This window comes from Rhinolophus hipposideros (assembly GCF_964194185.1).
Source record: "Rhinolophus hipposideros genome assembly, chromosome: 6".
Taxonomy (NCBI): domain Eukaryota; kingdom Metazoa; phylum Chordata; class Mammalia; order Chiroptera; family Rhinolophidae; genus Rhinolophus; species Rhinolophus hipposideros.
The window spans coordinates 62,148,640-62,166,400 of NC_138052.1; the positions used below are offsets into that span (position 1 = coordinate 62,148,640).

General features: G+C 37.2%; 1 protein-coding gene across 1 annotated transcript in view; it reads left to right on the forward strand.

The window, feature by feature from the left end:
• The window catches only part of ANKAR (ankyrin and armadillo repeat containing), a gene marked incomplete at its 3' end in the record, with an annotated part of 53,731 nt that overhangs the window by 17,717 nt on the left and 18,253 nt on the right, over window positions 1-17,761 (forward strand). The window contains exons 9-13 of the mRNA XM_081050776.1: window positions 3,353-3,554; window positions 6,118-6,326; window positions 9,022-9,126; window positions 10,462-10,703; window positions 14,885-15,053. Coding sequence (XP_080906902.1) covers window positions 3,353-3,554; window positions 6,118-6,326; window positions 9,022-9,126; window positions 10,462-10,703; window positions 14,885-15,053 — 927 coding nt within the window. The remainder of the gene's footprint in view (window positions 1-3,352; window positions 3,555-6,117; window positions 6,327-9,021; window positions 9,127-10,461; window positions 10,704-14,884; window positions 15,054-17,761) is intronic.

The following is a 17,761-nucleotide window of genomic DNA, read 5'->3' on the forward strand; positions in this document are numbered from 1 at the left end:
GAGTAACAATTGTGCACTTGCTGCATTATTGTGCTCTCTCTCTCTCTCTCTCTCTCTCTCTCTCTCTCTGTTTTCTTTCTCTTTTCTAAGTATCACTCATGACTACCATGTATTATAATATTTGTTTATTGTGTCTCCCTCACTTGAATATAAATTCCATAAAGGGCAAAGGTTCGGTTTACATTGCTATGGTACCCCAGCGCCAAGAAGGAAGCCTGGCATTAGTAGGTGCTCAGGAAATAGTTGTTGACTGAATGCATAAATGGATGAATGCAGGGTAGCATTTGACAATCACTGGCATAACTAACATACAGTGATGTACTATAGAAACTAACAGAAAAAAGAGATAAATATGGCTTTCAAGCCACCAAAGAACATTTTATTCCCTAGGCCAGTGTTCACAACCAGAGAATAGTTTCTTCAGACTACATAAACCCCTCCAGAACTTCTCTGACTCGAGCATGTCTTTGGAGTGTTTCTCATCCTGAGCACTGTTGATATTGGGAGCTGGATAATCCTCTGTTGTGGGGTGCTGTCTTGTACACTATAGAAAGTTCAGTAGTGTCCCTGGCCTCTACCCACTAAATGCCAGTAACAACCCCCACCCCAGTTGTGACAAGCAGATGTGTGTGTGTGTGGGGGGGGGCCACTTTATCCCACTGTTCTGGGATAAATTTTCAAGTACCTAGGAATCAGCCAGGGATCTTTTTAAAATACAGAATTTGAGTTACAGGGCCTGGGTGAGAGCCAAGATTCTGCATTTCTATTAAGCACACTTTAAAGAAATCAGAGGGAGATATAAGAATAATACTTCTTCCATCAGGCTGAGCTGAAATACTGTTTGGAGGGAGGTAGAGAGAAGAGGGAGAGGGTCAGTGAGGAGGCTGGGGTGGTTTTTTTTTTTTAAAAAAAAAACTCTTTTTAGGTCATTTTGGTACGTTTCTTCTGCTAAGAGCAGCCTACTGCCTTCTGTTTGGTTGAAATGAGCCAGCATATTCTAAAGTCCTGTGATTAGGCCTAGTCTTTCGGGGAGCCTGTGTTCCTGGACTCCGAACCTCACATGTACTTGTGAGTCAGGATGGCTGGAAGGGGCTCCCCTGCCCCAGGCCAGTTAGGCTTTGATAACACCTCAACAGGTTAGGCTCTGGTAAAATAGTTTTTCCTGAGGGCAGGCCTTGGTAAGACAAACAGTGTGCTCTGGTGTGTTTCAAAATGGTTCCTTTCCACTCCCTGACCAGAAGCACGAGGGGATGTTTCTCTGATATGCACCTTGAGGACTTGGCTTTCTTAGAGGTAAAACTCAGTAAACTGTGGGGCCCCTCTAACTGGGACCCCTGGGGTTTTTAACTCTCAGACTGGTCCACACTGAGCTGCCAGCAGTTTCTCACTTATAGTTCAGGTTTTCCTTCCCCAGCACTGGTTGCTGTGTGGGTTTCTGCCCTTGGGTTTCTTTTTATTTTTTATTAGTTTCAGGTGCACAAGACAAAGTAATACTTAGACGTTTATCATTTATATCCCTCACATTGTGTGGACCCTCCTCCCCCATCCACTATCCCTCTGACGTCGCACCGAGCCCTTGGGTTTCTGCTTCAGTAAGTTGTGATTCTCTGAACCTGCCTATCTCTCCAATTTAGGGGCAGCATATTTGCTCTGTAACCTCACTTCTCTGGCCGATCTAAGAATTGTTGAGTTTTCAGTTTGTTCAGCTTTTTACTTGCCATTAGAATGGAGTGGTGACTTTTAAGCTCCTTACATGCTGGACCAGAAACAGGAAAAACCTAGCAGTAGCTTTAAATAGATAGATTTGGGTTCAGTGCTATAGATAATCCAGGCCAGGATGTAAAGCTTAGATTGCTAAGGCAGACAAGAGGCCATTGGAAGTTTCTGAGCTGGGAGAAAAATTTACTTTTGCTTTTTTTCCAGAAATGAATAGGAGTTAGCTTGTCCCTGGTCAGGAAAGTATTGTTTGGGAGAAAGAAGCTTTCAAACAGCAGGAGCAGCCCACGGTGACTGGATAATTCATCATCCAAATGAGGGAGACTTGAGCATGGAAGGGGCACTATCAGTCATTGTGCTGAGGCAACAGGCAGAGACCAGTCCTTCCCTGGGCAACCTGGGATGTGTGGCCTGCCACCCTACATCTGATGAGCTACTAGACAGCCTAACAGAAGGGAAGAAGGTGTATATGTTGTGTGCACTTGGGTAGTGTTTATGTGGGTAGTTGGTGGCTCAAGTTAAGTTGGAGCCAGTGGATCGTTTTCCTGTATTCGTGATCAGATGACCTTGAGAAGCCACTGAAGAGTTTTAAGCAAGGAGGTAAAAAGATCAGACTTACGTTTCGAAAAAATGGATTGGGGAAGGGCAAGAACAAGATGGGGATATCAGTTGGGAGGTGATTATAGCTTGGAATAGGATGGTGATGGCAGTAAGATGAGTTCTAGAAATAGGTTCCAGAGATATTTAGAATTGGTGATGGACTGGTTATGGAGATGAAATGAGAGGGAGGTGCCAAGGAGTCTTTCAGGTTTCTACTTTGTAGAACTGGCTGGACAATGATATCCTTCACTGATTTAGGGAACAGTGGAAGAGGACCAGGTTTGGAGAGAAAGATAGGAGTTCATTTTGAATATGTTAAGTTTGAGGTGGTGTGTGGCGATGCCTAGTGAGACGTTGGAAATATACAGATATGGAGGTTGGAGAAGAAACAGATCTAAAGAGTCATCAGCTTATAGGTGGTAAGTGAAGCCACTGAGAAGATAATAAGGACCAAGACAGAGCCTTAAAACTCATTGAGGCATCAGGACAATGAGATGGTCCCAAAGGAGGCTGCAAAGGGATAGCCAAAGAGGTAGGAGAAAAATGCATGATGTCACAAAAGACAAGGAAAGAAACTATTTTAAAGAGAAAGAAGTGGTCAATTTACTGTTGAGAGGTCAGTAAAATGAGAATTGAAAAAAAAACCACAAAACTAGATTTACTGACCTAGAGGCCTTTTGAGGGAATTTTTTTCCCCAAAGGCTCTTGTCTCCTGCTACAAAATACTTAAATGAGGTAGAAAATAATTTAAACAAGAAATAGCTTATTTTATCTCAAGACTAACGCATTGACTTAAGTTTTGAAGTACTTAATATGTTCAATGTTATTTATTCTTAATTTATAAAGAAGTATTGATTTTTAATGGTCAGACATCACAAGTTAAATAAAGAATATAGAATTGCCTAAATTAATCCTTTTAATGCTTGTCTTGGAGCTTCTATATCCCACAACACTAAGCTCTGGTTGGATATCAAAAAGGCATGTTTTTAGGAATGTTAGATCTTTGACCACTGAAGTGATTGTCCATCCATTCTAGGTCCGACACCTCTACACCTCGCCGCGCAAGCTTGCTCATTAGAAACAACCATCTGCCTACTCTGTTTCAAAGCTGATTACACACTTTCTGAAAAAAGAGGCTGGATGCCAATTCACTTTGCTGCTTTCTATGACAATATCTGCATCATCATTATTCTCTGTAGGAAGGATCCTAGTCTGCTCGAGGCTGAGGCAACAGCTGAGTAAGTTATTAAGCATTTATAAAAATAGAATTTCTGCTTTCATGGCTTGCCTGAAGCACTGACACTAAAAGAAATGGTTGGTGTGATTGATTTGAAAGTCTGTGTAAGGCTTACTCTGCTGTCATTTCTACTCACTATCTTCTCCTACCAGTTATCTTTAGAATTTTAAAGACAGAACTTCTATTTACCTATGCATGTTGTCTGGAAGAATAAGAAGTAAGCCCTAGGAAGTTTGTCCTAGCCTTTTCCCAATGGTATGGCTCTACAGACTAGTTTATCAGGTTAACTACTTAGTGCCCTGGAAAAAGTCTGAGACTAGGGAGGAGAAAGTTGCTCTAAATTGGAACCTACACACCTAAGGGGCAGTCCAAAGGCTCCATGCCACAGTGGATAGGCTTTGGATAACAGCAGAAATATCTAGTGGTATCCAGAAGAAAAACACATTAAAAAGAGGATAACTCTGAAACAGCAAAACATCCCAAACAGTCTTCTATTTCACTAGTTAGCTGAGGACCAATCTTTTGGGTGGAGGTATAACTTCTCCTGAGGGTGCATTCTTGGCTGGTAATCAAAAAACCAGATTATTGTTTTGAATCTCTGAACATGATTTAGGCATAGTTTCACTCAGCTATTTCTGGGTCTTCCAATAACCTGTTTTTTATTACTCCGTGAGGAAATTAATCCTCCTTCTAGGTGAGGACAGAGATGCGTACGGAGAAAGCTTTCAGGAAACCAGGATCTCTGGCTAATAGATTGATTGTCTAACTAATAGATTCTGGAAAGAGCCATGGAATGTGGAGGCCTGAGTTCAGCTCCTGGTTCTGTCACATTCTGACATTGTGTATTTGGAAAAAATGGGGCTAAAAGACTGGGTAGATTGTAAAAGGTCAAACAATTGGATATCAGAGGTAGAAGTAAGAAGCTGTCTATGAATGTAAGGAAGAAGCGAAGGATCAGTAGCACAGTGACCATGGCTGAGATCTCCTCTGTGGAGCTAATAGAGTGTGGCTGGCGTGTGTGCATGACTGGGGAGCACCAATGAAGCTATGACAAGGAACTAAGGGATCAGAACATACATGGTACTCAGCATGGAAAACGAAGTCACTTACAATAGGAGGGGCATGTCGGTGAGGCAACGCCTGAGCCAGGATGTGGGAGAGGACCCTTGTGGGCCGGGCGGGGGCAATAGCATATGGAACTGGACATGGTAATGTAATCTGCTGGCATAGTTTTCAAATGAGGAGAATCAGAGTGATGGTGTTCAAAATAAAAGCCATCTTTAGTCTGCCATTGCGAAGGAGAAAGAAAGCCACGGAGAGCAGTTAGACTCAAAAAGGGAGATAGTGAAGATGTTTACTCATAAAATGGCAAGAGATTCCCCAGGGCCTGGGACTAGAGGAGAGGCTTGGAGCCAGCTGGACAGGGGTGAGAGTTCAAGAACAGGCAGCAAGTGAAAGGAGTTTCATGAAGAGAGGAGGGCATGGGTAAAAGGATTCAAAACAATAATGCCTGAGGCGATGTGATGTGGTGAAGCGAGGAGAGAGGAACTGCATGTGCAGACTGTGCCGAGCCCTCATTCATCCCTCACACAGTACTGCCAGCTGGTGGTTCTAACCCTCGTCCTTTCACAGATGAAGAGAGGAACCCAGTTTGCTTAGAGTCACACTGCTAGTCGCTAGATCTGTTAGTTAAGATACAGTTGAAGCTGCCGTGACAGAGAGGCCCCCAAATATTTGTAGTTTAAATGAGATAAATGTGATTCTTTTTCATGAAGTCTGGGATCATGGCCGAGGGCTGGCGTAATGGCTCGACAGTATGAGGGACCCAGACTTCCTCTTGTTGCTTCTTCTTATGTGGTTTCCCTATCCTGGTACAAGATGGCAACTCCTGCTTTCGTTATTATACCTGTATTCTAGCCATGAAAAGAAAAGAGAGGAAAAGTAACTGCACTCCTTTTCTCTTTAGGGAGTTGTCCAGGTAACTTGTACTCATATCACGTTGGCCATACCTACCCATAAGGGAAGCTGGAAATGTCACATTTGGCTGGATAGTCATGTGCCCAACCAAAAGAGCTTCACCCTCTAAATAAAAAGCAGATAATGGGTTTTGGGGAAAAATTGTTAGTTTCTGCCACAGTGAGGAAGCTGGGATTTGAGAACTGGATATGAAGTATAAGAAATAGTTTGGAACTCTACCTGAGCCTCAGTCTCATCATTTATAAAATGGGCTGATAATACTTGCCTTGCTTTTCCCTTCACTCATAGAGTGGTTGTAAGGATGAGATGAGATAGTGTTTTCGAAGAACTTTGTGCATTATCAACTCCTGAACAAATTATAAGGCATGGTAATTAATGTGGGAGGGAGAGTAGGGGCAGAAACTAAGGACAGCCAAGTCGGGGGAGGTAAATCTATTCACGTGTGGACTATACAAAACAATAACACATAAGAAAGAGAAGGTGACGGTATAAATCAGACTGCCTCCAATAGCAATTTGGATAGTTGCTAATCAGTAAATTTGACACTATGTGCACTCAATTATTATAATGTGTTCCTTGATTTTTAGGAATCAATGTACTCCACTTTTACTCGCTGCCACTTCAGGAGCACTGGATACTATAAAGTACCTATTTTCTCTTGGTGCGAACTGGAGAAAAACCGATATTAAAGGAAATAATATAATTCACTTATCAGTGCTAACCTTTCACACAGAGGTTCTCAAGTATATAATAGAGATAAATATTCCTGAACTCCCAGTTTGGAAAACTTTGGTAGGTGAGTATAGAACATATAATCACTTTATAAATAAATGTTCTGACTATTGTTCAGTTTAATTATTGATACTTAATATGAAATAGAGAAAATAAAATGCAGTAATACAAGCATCATATTTTAAACATTTAAAAATCATGAAATAGACATGTTTGAGTTAAAACCAGAAATACAAACTAAACTATATTTTTGTTTGTGCAAAAGTAGTTTTATTTCTAAATTAAAATCAAAGATAAATAACCCAAACAGACTACATTTTACATAATTATATTTATTTTTATTTTCCAACTATCTCCAAAAGTCCAACCATCATCTTCTCCATCAGAAAAGCAACTCAAAAAGAAACAAAAGGAAAGAGGGAGGAAATTAAATTCTGAGAGGGGGAAAAGATTCCCTCCAATTTATTCCTCACTTCCTAATTTTAGAGACAGATTCAGGAAAAATTTTCCTCACATTCTGATAAACGTTTTGTGAAAAATTCTGATCAAGATTTTTGTCCAAATTTGTATTCAATCTAGTCAGAGATATTATAAGGGGCAGGCTTACCAGTCCAATTGAATGTACACATTTAGTTTCACTCCTTCCCGAGACCCCACTAAAATTACATGGAGATTAAGTTAAAGTAACACCATTACCAGGAGCAGTGAACAAACATTCAAGAGAAAACAGGAAAGGATACAGAATAAACAAAATAAAAATATTGGAAACAGGCAAGTCTTAGGACTTAGTCAACCAGAAAAATCATTCCAAGCCAACAGTGGGAAAACAGACTTTCTGAGACTTGCACCATAAATCCTCTCACGCTCAAGAACTGGCAGTGTCAGCCAGGAGTGCTCTCTGCAGAGGCTTACCAGGAAACACCTAAAGATACTAAGGTGGGAATTCTCCCCAATAAACAGGAAACTGGGAGTCTGACCCAAGAGAAAAGCAAAGGGAATTTCAAAGATTACAGAAAAGAGAAGTCCCAGAATGGAAAATGTGTACCCAGGCCAAAGGGAAGATGTGGGAGGCATTACCAGTAGGTACAAAGAAAGCTAAGCAGATTAAATAAAAAAAGAAAATCATTACCTCCAGGAAAAACAAAAGTAAAAAAGGAGACACAACTGTAGAGCACTATAATGCTTAGCTGTGAGTACTGTCTGTATGGCTGTCAGAATGGAGAAGGGAAAGCAGAGGAAATAGCAGAGCAGTGTGGAAAGAGCTAGTTTCTCATCTGCCGTAACACAAAGTCAATCGATGATGTCTAAAATTGATATAGCAAAAGGTAACTGTGTGTATAAATAGTTAGAAATATGGAGATATGTAAATCACAGAGTATAGAGAAAGAGTCCACGGTGGTTTTATCTGGAGAGAGAAACTCAGAAGAGTGGAGAGGGTGAGGTCAGGAACCACTCCACTATATTTTGGTATAGGCCTTTTAGGAACATCTAACTCTGAATCATGAGCATGTATTACTTTAATAAAATAAAAACTAAAGCAAAAAAATGAAACAAATTGGAGATGAGAACGGATATTGTTCCAAACAACTCACTGTAGGATGGGAAAAGACACATTTATGATTTTCAAACCCATTCTACTGATTCAAGACGTCTGAATACTTGGTTTCAAAACTGGCTCAATACCTGATTTTGAAATTTACTTGGGTCTTGGGAACACACTCCAATTATATCATCCCCAAGAGATACTGGAAAGTGTTTACAATGTTAATATACGTGTGCATCTTTATCATTATATCTTAGTCTTTTTAGGAGCAACTAAGAAGACCATTCTGTTACTTTTAATAGACTAATACATTTGAAATACTCACCTCGATCATAGAATAGTATTCCTAAGAGGAATAGCCTAATGGCCCAAAAAGTTCCCCGACAGCCACTCCTTCCCACAACTATTGTTGTGAAGTCCTGATGCAAACACAATAACCAGTGAGCACCTAGCCACTGTTGCTTTGCTCTGAGCTCTGGAGTAGCTCTCCCTCCTTATACTGTCCATTTCCACTATGAGTAAAAGAAGAATTGTCAGAGTTTATTATAAGTCTCCAGGATTAGCTCTTGGAGTGGAAGCTGAATTTTAAAAGAAAGAGCCTGGGGTGATCTAGCCAAGGTAGGAATTAGGGTCAGATTGATTATTACAGGGGCTGGGGAAGGAGAGATGAGGCAAGGATACTTCTAGGTGTTTTTAATTGCACCGTAGACATTGTTTGGAAGTATGTAATTTGTATTATCTCCTGTCTGGAGAATGAATTCATTCTTCCTCAAACTCAGGAAATATACAAAGCCTCAATATGATTTAATGGACATTACATTTTTATTGGCAATAATGTAGTTTACTCTATGCCATCCTTGAAAACCCATGTTCAAATTTTATTCAACAACTGATTTCAGGCCACTGAGGTGTACTATTTTCCAAGTAAATTTGGACCATGTGATCAACCCATCTAAGCCATTCAGACCAAAGATAAAGAATTTTTGGATTTTCTATACTAATTATATAGATTATAAACCTCAGAGATCATGGACATATACAATATATTTAGCATCTCACAGAATGCCACACACAGAGGGAATTTAATGAATGCAGTTGGTGGTGATGGTGATAATCTCAACTCATGGCTTCACTTGGCCTGTACAGAAACAGAATCAATCGTTCCATTCCTTTGTGTAAAATTACAACGTGTACTTTTCTGTTGACTACTTACCAGAAATGTTGCAGTGTGAAAGCTATAAACGAAGGATGATGGCCATCATGTCCTTAGAAGTAATTTGCTTAGCAAAGGATGAATACTGGCAATATATTTTGGATGCAGGTGCTGTAAAATTTATTAACTATTTTTTGCTTATGTTGTTTTATGCAGAGCTATATTATATTCAGCCAATCACTTTAAAACTTTTTAGTTGACTTTAAATTTCTATTTTTTTTCCTAAGGTTACTTCCTTTATTTGACAACCTTATATTTTATTTCTAACAGGATCAAAAAACCATGTAAATCCCATTTCTCTAAAAATTTGCAAACTTAAAAATGATATTAAATTACTTGATGATACTACTTCTTATATTGACTACTTTCATTTAGAAATGATCTCTATTCTGTATTTACACAATTTATTTTTAAAATTAAAAATAGTTTTTGTGTTGTGTAGCAGCAGACCTGGGTTCGTAAGTAGCTCTGCATTTAGAACTTAGGCTAATTGCTTATCGTCTCTTAGCCTAGCTTCCTCACTAATAAAATGGTCCCTACTTCATAGGGTTGTTTTGAGAACAACACTGTCCAATATAACTTTCTGAAATGATGGACATATTCTATCTTCACTGTCCAATATGGTAGCTGCTAACTCTAATGTGAATATTGAACACACATGAGATACTCCTTAAATATTTGTTGAATAAATGAATGAATGAATGAATGAAAAAATTATGATAGGTAGTCCCCTAATGTGTTCCTAAAAACATGTACAAAAGCTCTATATCCAAAAAGTAAACCATAGTTAAATAAGTCATGAAGGAGAGTACATTTCAGATGTATAAATAAATAAAGCCCTAATTATACCCATTATATTTTCTAGCATTTTCTGTGTGCTCTATAATGTGCTCTTTTCTTTCACATTAAAGCCAGATTTTCTATTTTCACCATGCCCAATGATTTTCATCTTTGAACCAATTGTAATCAATAAGGCCAAGGTTGCTTTTTATTAGATTCAGCACTTTCTTTTTATTTTTCAGTTGCTTTTATAAAATATGGGTAAAATATAATAAAATGTTCAAATAACTACACAAACACTGCCACACAAATTTGATGCAATAAATAAATTGAACTCTACCATATGGTAGCTTTTGAATTTGTCAATAATCTTAGCAAAAATTCAGTGTTTCAAAGGTGGCTTAGGGTCACCAATATGAAATGTATGATTGTGTGCTGTGTGAAAATCACATGTATGAATAATGAGAGCTCCCTATACTGTAGACAGGACATTCAAAGTGCATTCATGTAGTTTCAAGTGATAAGTTTATAAATATTTTATAGAATTATTTTCTAATTGTTTATATGGCAATACCCACAAACATTATTTAAATCCTATCATGATAAATTGACTACAAATGATTACAATACTTCATGTTTTTTTTCTTGATCTCTTCATTGCAGGCACCATTCCTGCCTTAATCAATCTATTAAAAAGTTCCAAAATCAAATTACAGTGCAAAACAGTTGGGTTATTGAGTAATATCTCAACCCATGCGAGTGTAGTGCATGCTATAGTAGAGGCAGGAGGCATTCCAGCTCTGATCAACCTACTGGTTTCTGATGAACCAGAACTACACTCTCGCTGTGCTGTCATTCTATACGATATTGCTCAACTTGAAAACAAGGATGTTATTGCCAATTATGTAAGTTCTTTTCATAGAACATCATTTTGACCGACAGAAATTCCCTTATATAGAAGCTAGAAATATACATCTCCATGTTATTATGCAGTGGCAAAACTCTCAAGAGAATAATTCCAGTCTCGGTGAGGACAGCAAAGAGCAAACCTGCCACAATCCCATGTGTGCCCAAAGTAAACAAGAGCGAGATAGTACCAGAGCAAGCAGGGCAAAGGGCGTGAGCTTCGGCCAAGGTGCCCAGCTCCTCGTGTCCCCAAGTCTCACAAGGTGACACAGTGGGCCCAGATGGATGCTACCCACAGATTGGGTTTGTGTCACATCTGAAGAGCCTTGAGCTTAAGAAATCTATCATTTTGTTAGCGATCAGTAAATAAGCCTGTTCTTTGTCTGGAGGGGAGATGTTACCATACCCTACAAGATTGCTAGTCACATTAAATCCTGAAGAATGGCCCAGTGAAAGAGCTGTTACAATCTCAATATACCCACACAATACAGGTAGGCGTCCAAGAGGCCTAGGGAGGACTGTTTCTCAACAAAAATATCTGGTCAAACCATCACCCGGGGAAACAAGGAAAGCGGGTCAAGTGACTGTTTAGCTCTAGGGGATGTTGCTTCTTGTTGTTGATGACAAGATATTACAAGAAACTTTCCCATTTTAGCTATTTTGATTCTGCTAGAGAAATGCAGTCTAATTGCCTACCAGAATTAGAAGAAATTATTTTTTGTGAACACCAAGTAATCTTTGTCATGGTGTATTTCCTTAAACTAAACCACATTATTATGTCTGTCAATGCTTTATTTAAGATCTTTTAATAGGTATTTATGACTAATATTATTTTTATAGTTTTCTTCAGATGATGATTCTTCATTATGGATTGTCATTTACCATTATAAAATGTACCCTTTTATCAAGTGTAATACTTGAGCCCTGAATTCTATCTTGTCCAAAAATATGTTTCTGATCTGTTTTCTTTGTGCTCTCATGTTTAATTTGACTTTGGCCATCCTTCTCTTTTTTTTCCTATTTCTTGTTGGTTTGTTATCAGTAATCTGGAAAATATATTAGGAATATAGAAACTCCCAGGCCCCCCTTCAGAGTTAGTCAGTTAGTCAGTCTTACTCGTTTAGACCTTATAATCTCAGTAATTTGAGAATTACTCAGAATTAGAATAAATGTGTCCCTTGTGTGCAGTATATTTAGTTTTTGCTTTGTCACTTTTTAGTGAGTATAACTCATTTGTTGATGTGATATGTTTAATCTGAGTTCTGTCATATTTTATTAATCATTCTTAATCTTCTATATAATCAGTGTTTTCTTTCTCTTTTTTCTTCTTCTGTATCTTTAAAATCCAGGACTTACACATCAACATTAGTTACCTATTTTTCCCAGGACTTGGTGTAACTTTTCAACATGTACATTCATCTTGTTTTATTTTTTGGAATGTTTTGTTGAATTCATGTTTTTAAATACTACATCTCTATAATATTCTTTTAGTTTATCCATATAACAGGTACTTTTTGAAAGTTTATTACATAACAGATATTATTGTGCATGCTGGGGTTATAGCAGTGAACAAAATAAAACAAAAAAAAAATCCCAGCTTTCAGGGGGTAACAAGACAATAAACAAAGCAAGTAAGCCAAATATATAGTATGTTATATTAGATGAGAAAGGGTGTTAAGAAGGAAAATAAAGCAGAAAAAGGGGAGAGGGGAACTTGGTGAAAAATAGTTCACTGAGAATTTGGCCTTTGAGTACAGACCTAAAGTAGATGAAGGAGTGTGTCATGTTTTTCTGTTGGGGAGATCATTGTAGTCAGAGGAAACAAGTGCAAAGCAAATCAAGTGGGAGTGTGTTTGGCATGTTCAAGGAATGGCCAGAGAGCAAAAGTAGCTGAGGAGAAATAGGAGACATTCTTTGCTAGGTGATGGTGGACCACATCATGTAGGGCCATGTGGGCAATTGTTAGATACCTTGGCTCTTTACTCCGAGTATGTTAAGCCATTGAATGATTTTGTTCTGGAAAGTTCCATGAAGAAATGTACATCACTCTACCTCTATATTGAAATAGGTGTGCAAGGGTAGAAACAGCAAGACTAAAAAGCTATTGACAGATGATGATGTCTTGAACTTGGTGATAATAGTGGAAATGGTGAGCAGTAGTCATATTTTGTATTATTCTTTGAAAGTTGAGTCACTAGGATCTGCGGGAAAGTTGAAAGATCTAGAGCAGGGGTGTCCAAACTTTTCTCAACGTTTTTCACCAAGGGCCATATGCGGTAAAATACACAAACAGCCGGGACACTCACTCGAGGTGAAGTACATATTGCCTCACCTGGTTTATTTAAGTAAACTAAATATATTTTTGGAATTTGCTGCGGGCCAATAAAAAATGGATTGCGGGCTGTAGTTGGCCCGGGCTGCAGTTTGGACACCCCTGATCTAGAGGGACCATAAAGGAGACTAAGAAGGAACAGCCAATGAGGTAGGAGGAAACGCAAAGAATCAGTTGTCCTATCAGCCAAATGAAGAAACTGTTTCAAAGAAGAGAGAATGATTAACAGTGTCAAATGCTGTTGTAAGATGAAGTAAAAAAAATGATCATTGAATTTATTGATCACTGAATTAGCTTACCACTTCCTTTTGGGAATGCCAATTATTTGTGTATTGTATCACCTTTTCTTGTCTTACATAGCTATCGTATTCTCTCCAGTCCTTTTCCACTCATTGTTTCATTTTACTTTTTCATTTTTCTTTTTCTATCAATCCTTTCCTCCTTGTCCCTTGCTATACTTTTTAGAATTATTTTTGTATGGATTGCAATTTGGCTCTTATATCTTTCCATATCTTTCCTAAGGTTTATTGGCTCTTGTTTCATCTTCCCCTGTCTCAAAAAAATCTTCTTTGATCTCTGGGGTCTCTCATTTGCACTCTTGTTTTATAGAAGTGATTGCCTCATTTTATTTTATTTTTTCATTGATAATAATATACCACTTTTGGTTACTTTATCTACTTCATGGCAATATTGTTCTAATGAGCATTCTTTACCTGTCATAAGTTTTTCATATTTTTTTCTTTTATTTGGATAGATCCTGTTCCAGCTTTTGATCATTACTCATCTTTGAGTTACATTCTTTCTGGCTCAACTATTTGCAAGAAGTATATGTGGGAAAGGGCACAGACCCAAGTTCTAAGCCAGCAAGAATATGACTTACACCATAGGAATGTGTTCGTGAATCTTTCAGCCTTACTTTTCCCTAGCCAACAGAGACTGGTGGAGAGTATCTCACAATATAGATTCTATTTTTTCCACAATGTGATGTCTATCTCTTTCTTTTTACCTCATCAATAGATTACTTTTTCCAAACATACCTTGTTGGCATGATTCCTTGTTCATCCTTGCTTTTCTTGCTTTTTGAAACTTTATGCCAAATTGATCTAGAAATGGGCCTGCTGCCATCCTGCATACCCATTCCTATTGTTCCAGACGGGAAATTGTGTGTTTCTTTTTATGCCCCTCAAGATAGAGACACCCATTTTAAAACACTGCTCTGCCAGCATTCCCTGTGGCCAGTGGCCGTGGGAGATCTCTCTCATCCCTGTTGACAAATCATACACATTTATTATGATTCAACATTATAGACGTCGCTTAGCTTTATTGAAAATGTGATTATATTTCTGTTTCTTATCTTCCTTAATATTCTTGCATTATTTCTGTTAATAGACAGAAATGCCATCTTTGCTCTATTAAAAATTAGGAAATTATATTCACATTTAAACATATTTTATGTTGCATTAATATAACTACTAATTACACATGCAATGTCTACAATGGCAAATATTTCCAAATGGGCACTGTATTCAACTGATCTTACTCAGTTGTTTTATCTTTTAGATAATTATTAAATGTTACAGTGAACTTGCAGCCTCAATTTATTTTGGTATAGAGGAGACTATTTTAAAATGTATAGAATATTTACCTTAATATTAAAGCATGTGATATTCTCAAAGTTGTATTAACTGTCACCTAATACCATAGCAGTAGACACATTTGTTTATGGGCAATTGTTCTCTCATAAATAAGCAAGTATTTACGGCAGGATTATAGACTTGTGTTTCTAAATAAAAATTGCATACATCTCAAATAAATTCAATTGTAATTAATTTTTTTGTTTATGTTTAGGATGGAATCCCATCTCTGATAAATCTCTTAAAGTTAGACATAGAAAATGTGCTAGTAAATGTCATGCACTGTATACGGGTATTATGTATGGGAAATGAAAAAAATCAAAGAGCAGTGAAAGACCATAAAGGCATCCCATATCTTATCACATTTCTGAGTTCTGATTCAGGTGAGCTTCTATTTATGTATTATTTTAAAGTGACCAGATATATTACTTGAAGCAAACACAGGTTTGGAAATGTCTTCTATGAACAGATGTCCTGGATTTATCTTAGAATGAATCTAGACACATGTAATATAACCTAAGTATCCTGCACACTTAAATTTAAACTGCTTGGTTTATAATGGAATTTGACTCTCAAAGCTATAATTTTTTTAAAATATTCAATTAGATAATGCAGTTAGTAGGCCCAGGGACTCAAGTAAACATGTCTTTGTGTGAATAACACATGTTTTGATCATTGGAAGCTATTTCTCAAGTTACAATAAGTCTTCGGATTTGCTCTTAATATTTGATATCAAAATTCAAGATCATCCAGTCATTAGGCTAAGTATTAGACTCGGAAGTGCATATCAGTACCAAGAACACCACAACCTAGGAGAGAGTTTTGCAGCCACTGCAAATGGTCTCTTAAGTTCTGTAAGAATTCTCTCATTACAATGAGTGAGCATACACATAACAGTTTAATCTTCAAATTTGTGGGGATAAAAAATTGGGGGAAAGCTTGTCTGTTTTTCTTCCTGTTCAGTTTATCATCTTTCTGTTCTAGTACTCTAAGTATAAATACAGAATAAACATATTGGTCATAATGTAAGACAACGTTATGGATAATAAGATTATTGCACAGGGCTTTCTTTTACTTCAAAACCTCAAATTTAAGCAATTATCATTTTCTAAGAACTGCTACCATGTAGTGAAATTATTTGCAAGTCCTTTCCCTTTGTTACAGTTAACTAAGGTCGCCTGCTAGAAGTTTCCCTCCATCACTAACTGCTGTACTTCACCATTTAAGAACAGCATTAGAGAGAGAGCTTTTATGCATATTTTAACCATAGAGTCTTTACTTTTTTATAATTGTTCTTTATTTTTTCTTTCTTTGTGTTTTATCTCCTTGATTAAAATTTAAAGACAGGAACTAGGTTTTCCCTATCCTTTTTCATCCTCCCAACCTGATGCTTGAACAAAGCACAAATTGTAGAGGCATTTTGAATAAATGAACAATAAATGAATGCATGAAAAAAAGCTATAGAAATAAAATATTGAAATCACTTCTTTTTGGAGCTCTCGCCTTATCTGAAACCTAAATAAAAGTAGTGTATTCAATACTGTAATCTATTATGTCCTCACACCAAGGAAGATAATTTTGAAAAAATTTGTAATTATTTTTTCTCTCCATTTTTACAATTATAAATGCTACATTTATAATTTTAGTGGTTTAACAAAAAATTGTCTAGGATGTTATCTGGGTTGTTAAATTGTGGCAGATCACAAACGAATTTTATTAATTCCAATATCTTAACCATTCAGAACCACTGTAACATTTCATGCATTAAGGTAAAATGGCACCAAAGTAGACTCACTTGCAATTTTTAGAAACTATGGATTAATTAATATCTCCTTAGTCTGAACCCCTATCGCCAGGAGTTCCTCAATGTTTGCTGAGTTTGGTTTGTTTTGGGCCTTTGCTTCACTCATCTTTCGCTGTTTGTTTCATACTTTTCCACATATGTATGTGCATGCACACGTTTTTATTCCTACAATGCCTCTGATTGTCCTGCTCTGTGTTACTAACAAAGGTTTATATGACACCATCATGGAAATTCAAATATGTAACAGAAGGCATACAAAAGGCTTTCAACTCCAAACTATCTGAACAAACTTAAAAAGTACCACATCCTTTTTAGAATGACGATTTACACATTTTCACTGCAGAAATATGTTTATATGTACTCACTACCTTCTAAAATCTGAAAACTTTAGAATTCTGGTCCCAAGAGTTTTAGACAAAGAGTACCTCCACCATTAGGTTTCTTCCACTCAACTTGGAGTTCCTCAAGCTTCTGTTCTTGGTCTGCTTTTTTTTTTCACCCAGCAAATGTAAACAGTAAGGCCTTAATAGAGAGACAATTAATCTGAATAGATAATCTATGAAAGAACAAATGCTGTATTTACAGAGTCTGGCTTCTTGTATCCAAAAACAGCTTTTTATACAGTTTTAACTTTTGGAAACATATCAATGTCTTACATATTAAAAAAAAATTATATCTACAAGGCTACCAGGGAGTAACTAGACTACAAACAGAAACAAATGAATCCAGTTGTATTTCAAATGAATTACATAACCAGATTAAAAAAGAAAAAGAATGCAAGTAACTTTTGAATACAGTGTTTTTACTATATAGCCTGTCTAGGAGAGAAAGAAAATAACCAAACTGTAAACATATCTTGAATTCTTCTAGTGCACACATGCACATACAGACACACACACAGAATGTGGGAAGATAATACAAAATCCTGTGAGTTTGGACTGGAATTGGAAAAATTGGAAATATTATGTATTTTCCTAATCTTGTCTGCTAAGAGACTCTAGAAGCAATGATACTCCAGGAGCAATGTGCACACTTAGTACCAAAGTCTTGATTTCGAAATAATATTCCTCATTAAAAGAAAATAGAGCTTCTTGGAGAAATGGTTGATTTCAGAGCTGGGGCAGAACAAGTATGTGGTAAGTCTAAAACATCATATTGTGACAGAAAGTAAGAAAATGCTAAAACAAAATACAAAATGATGGAGGAATAGTTAAAGGATACAGACCCAACTTGAAGGAGCTCCCTCTAGTCCTTCAAGTTGAACAATCTTGGACAATTGCCAAATAT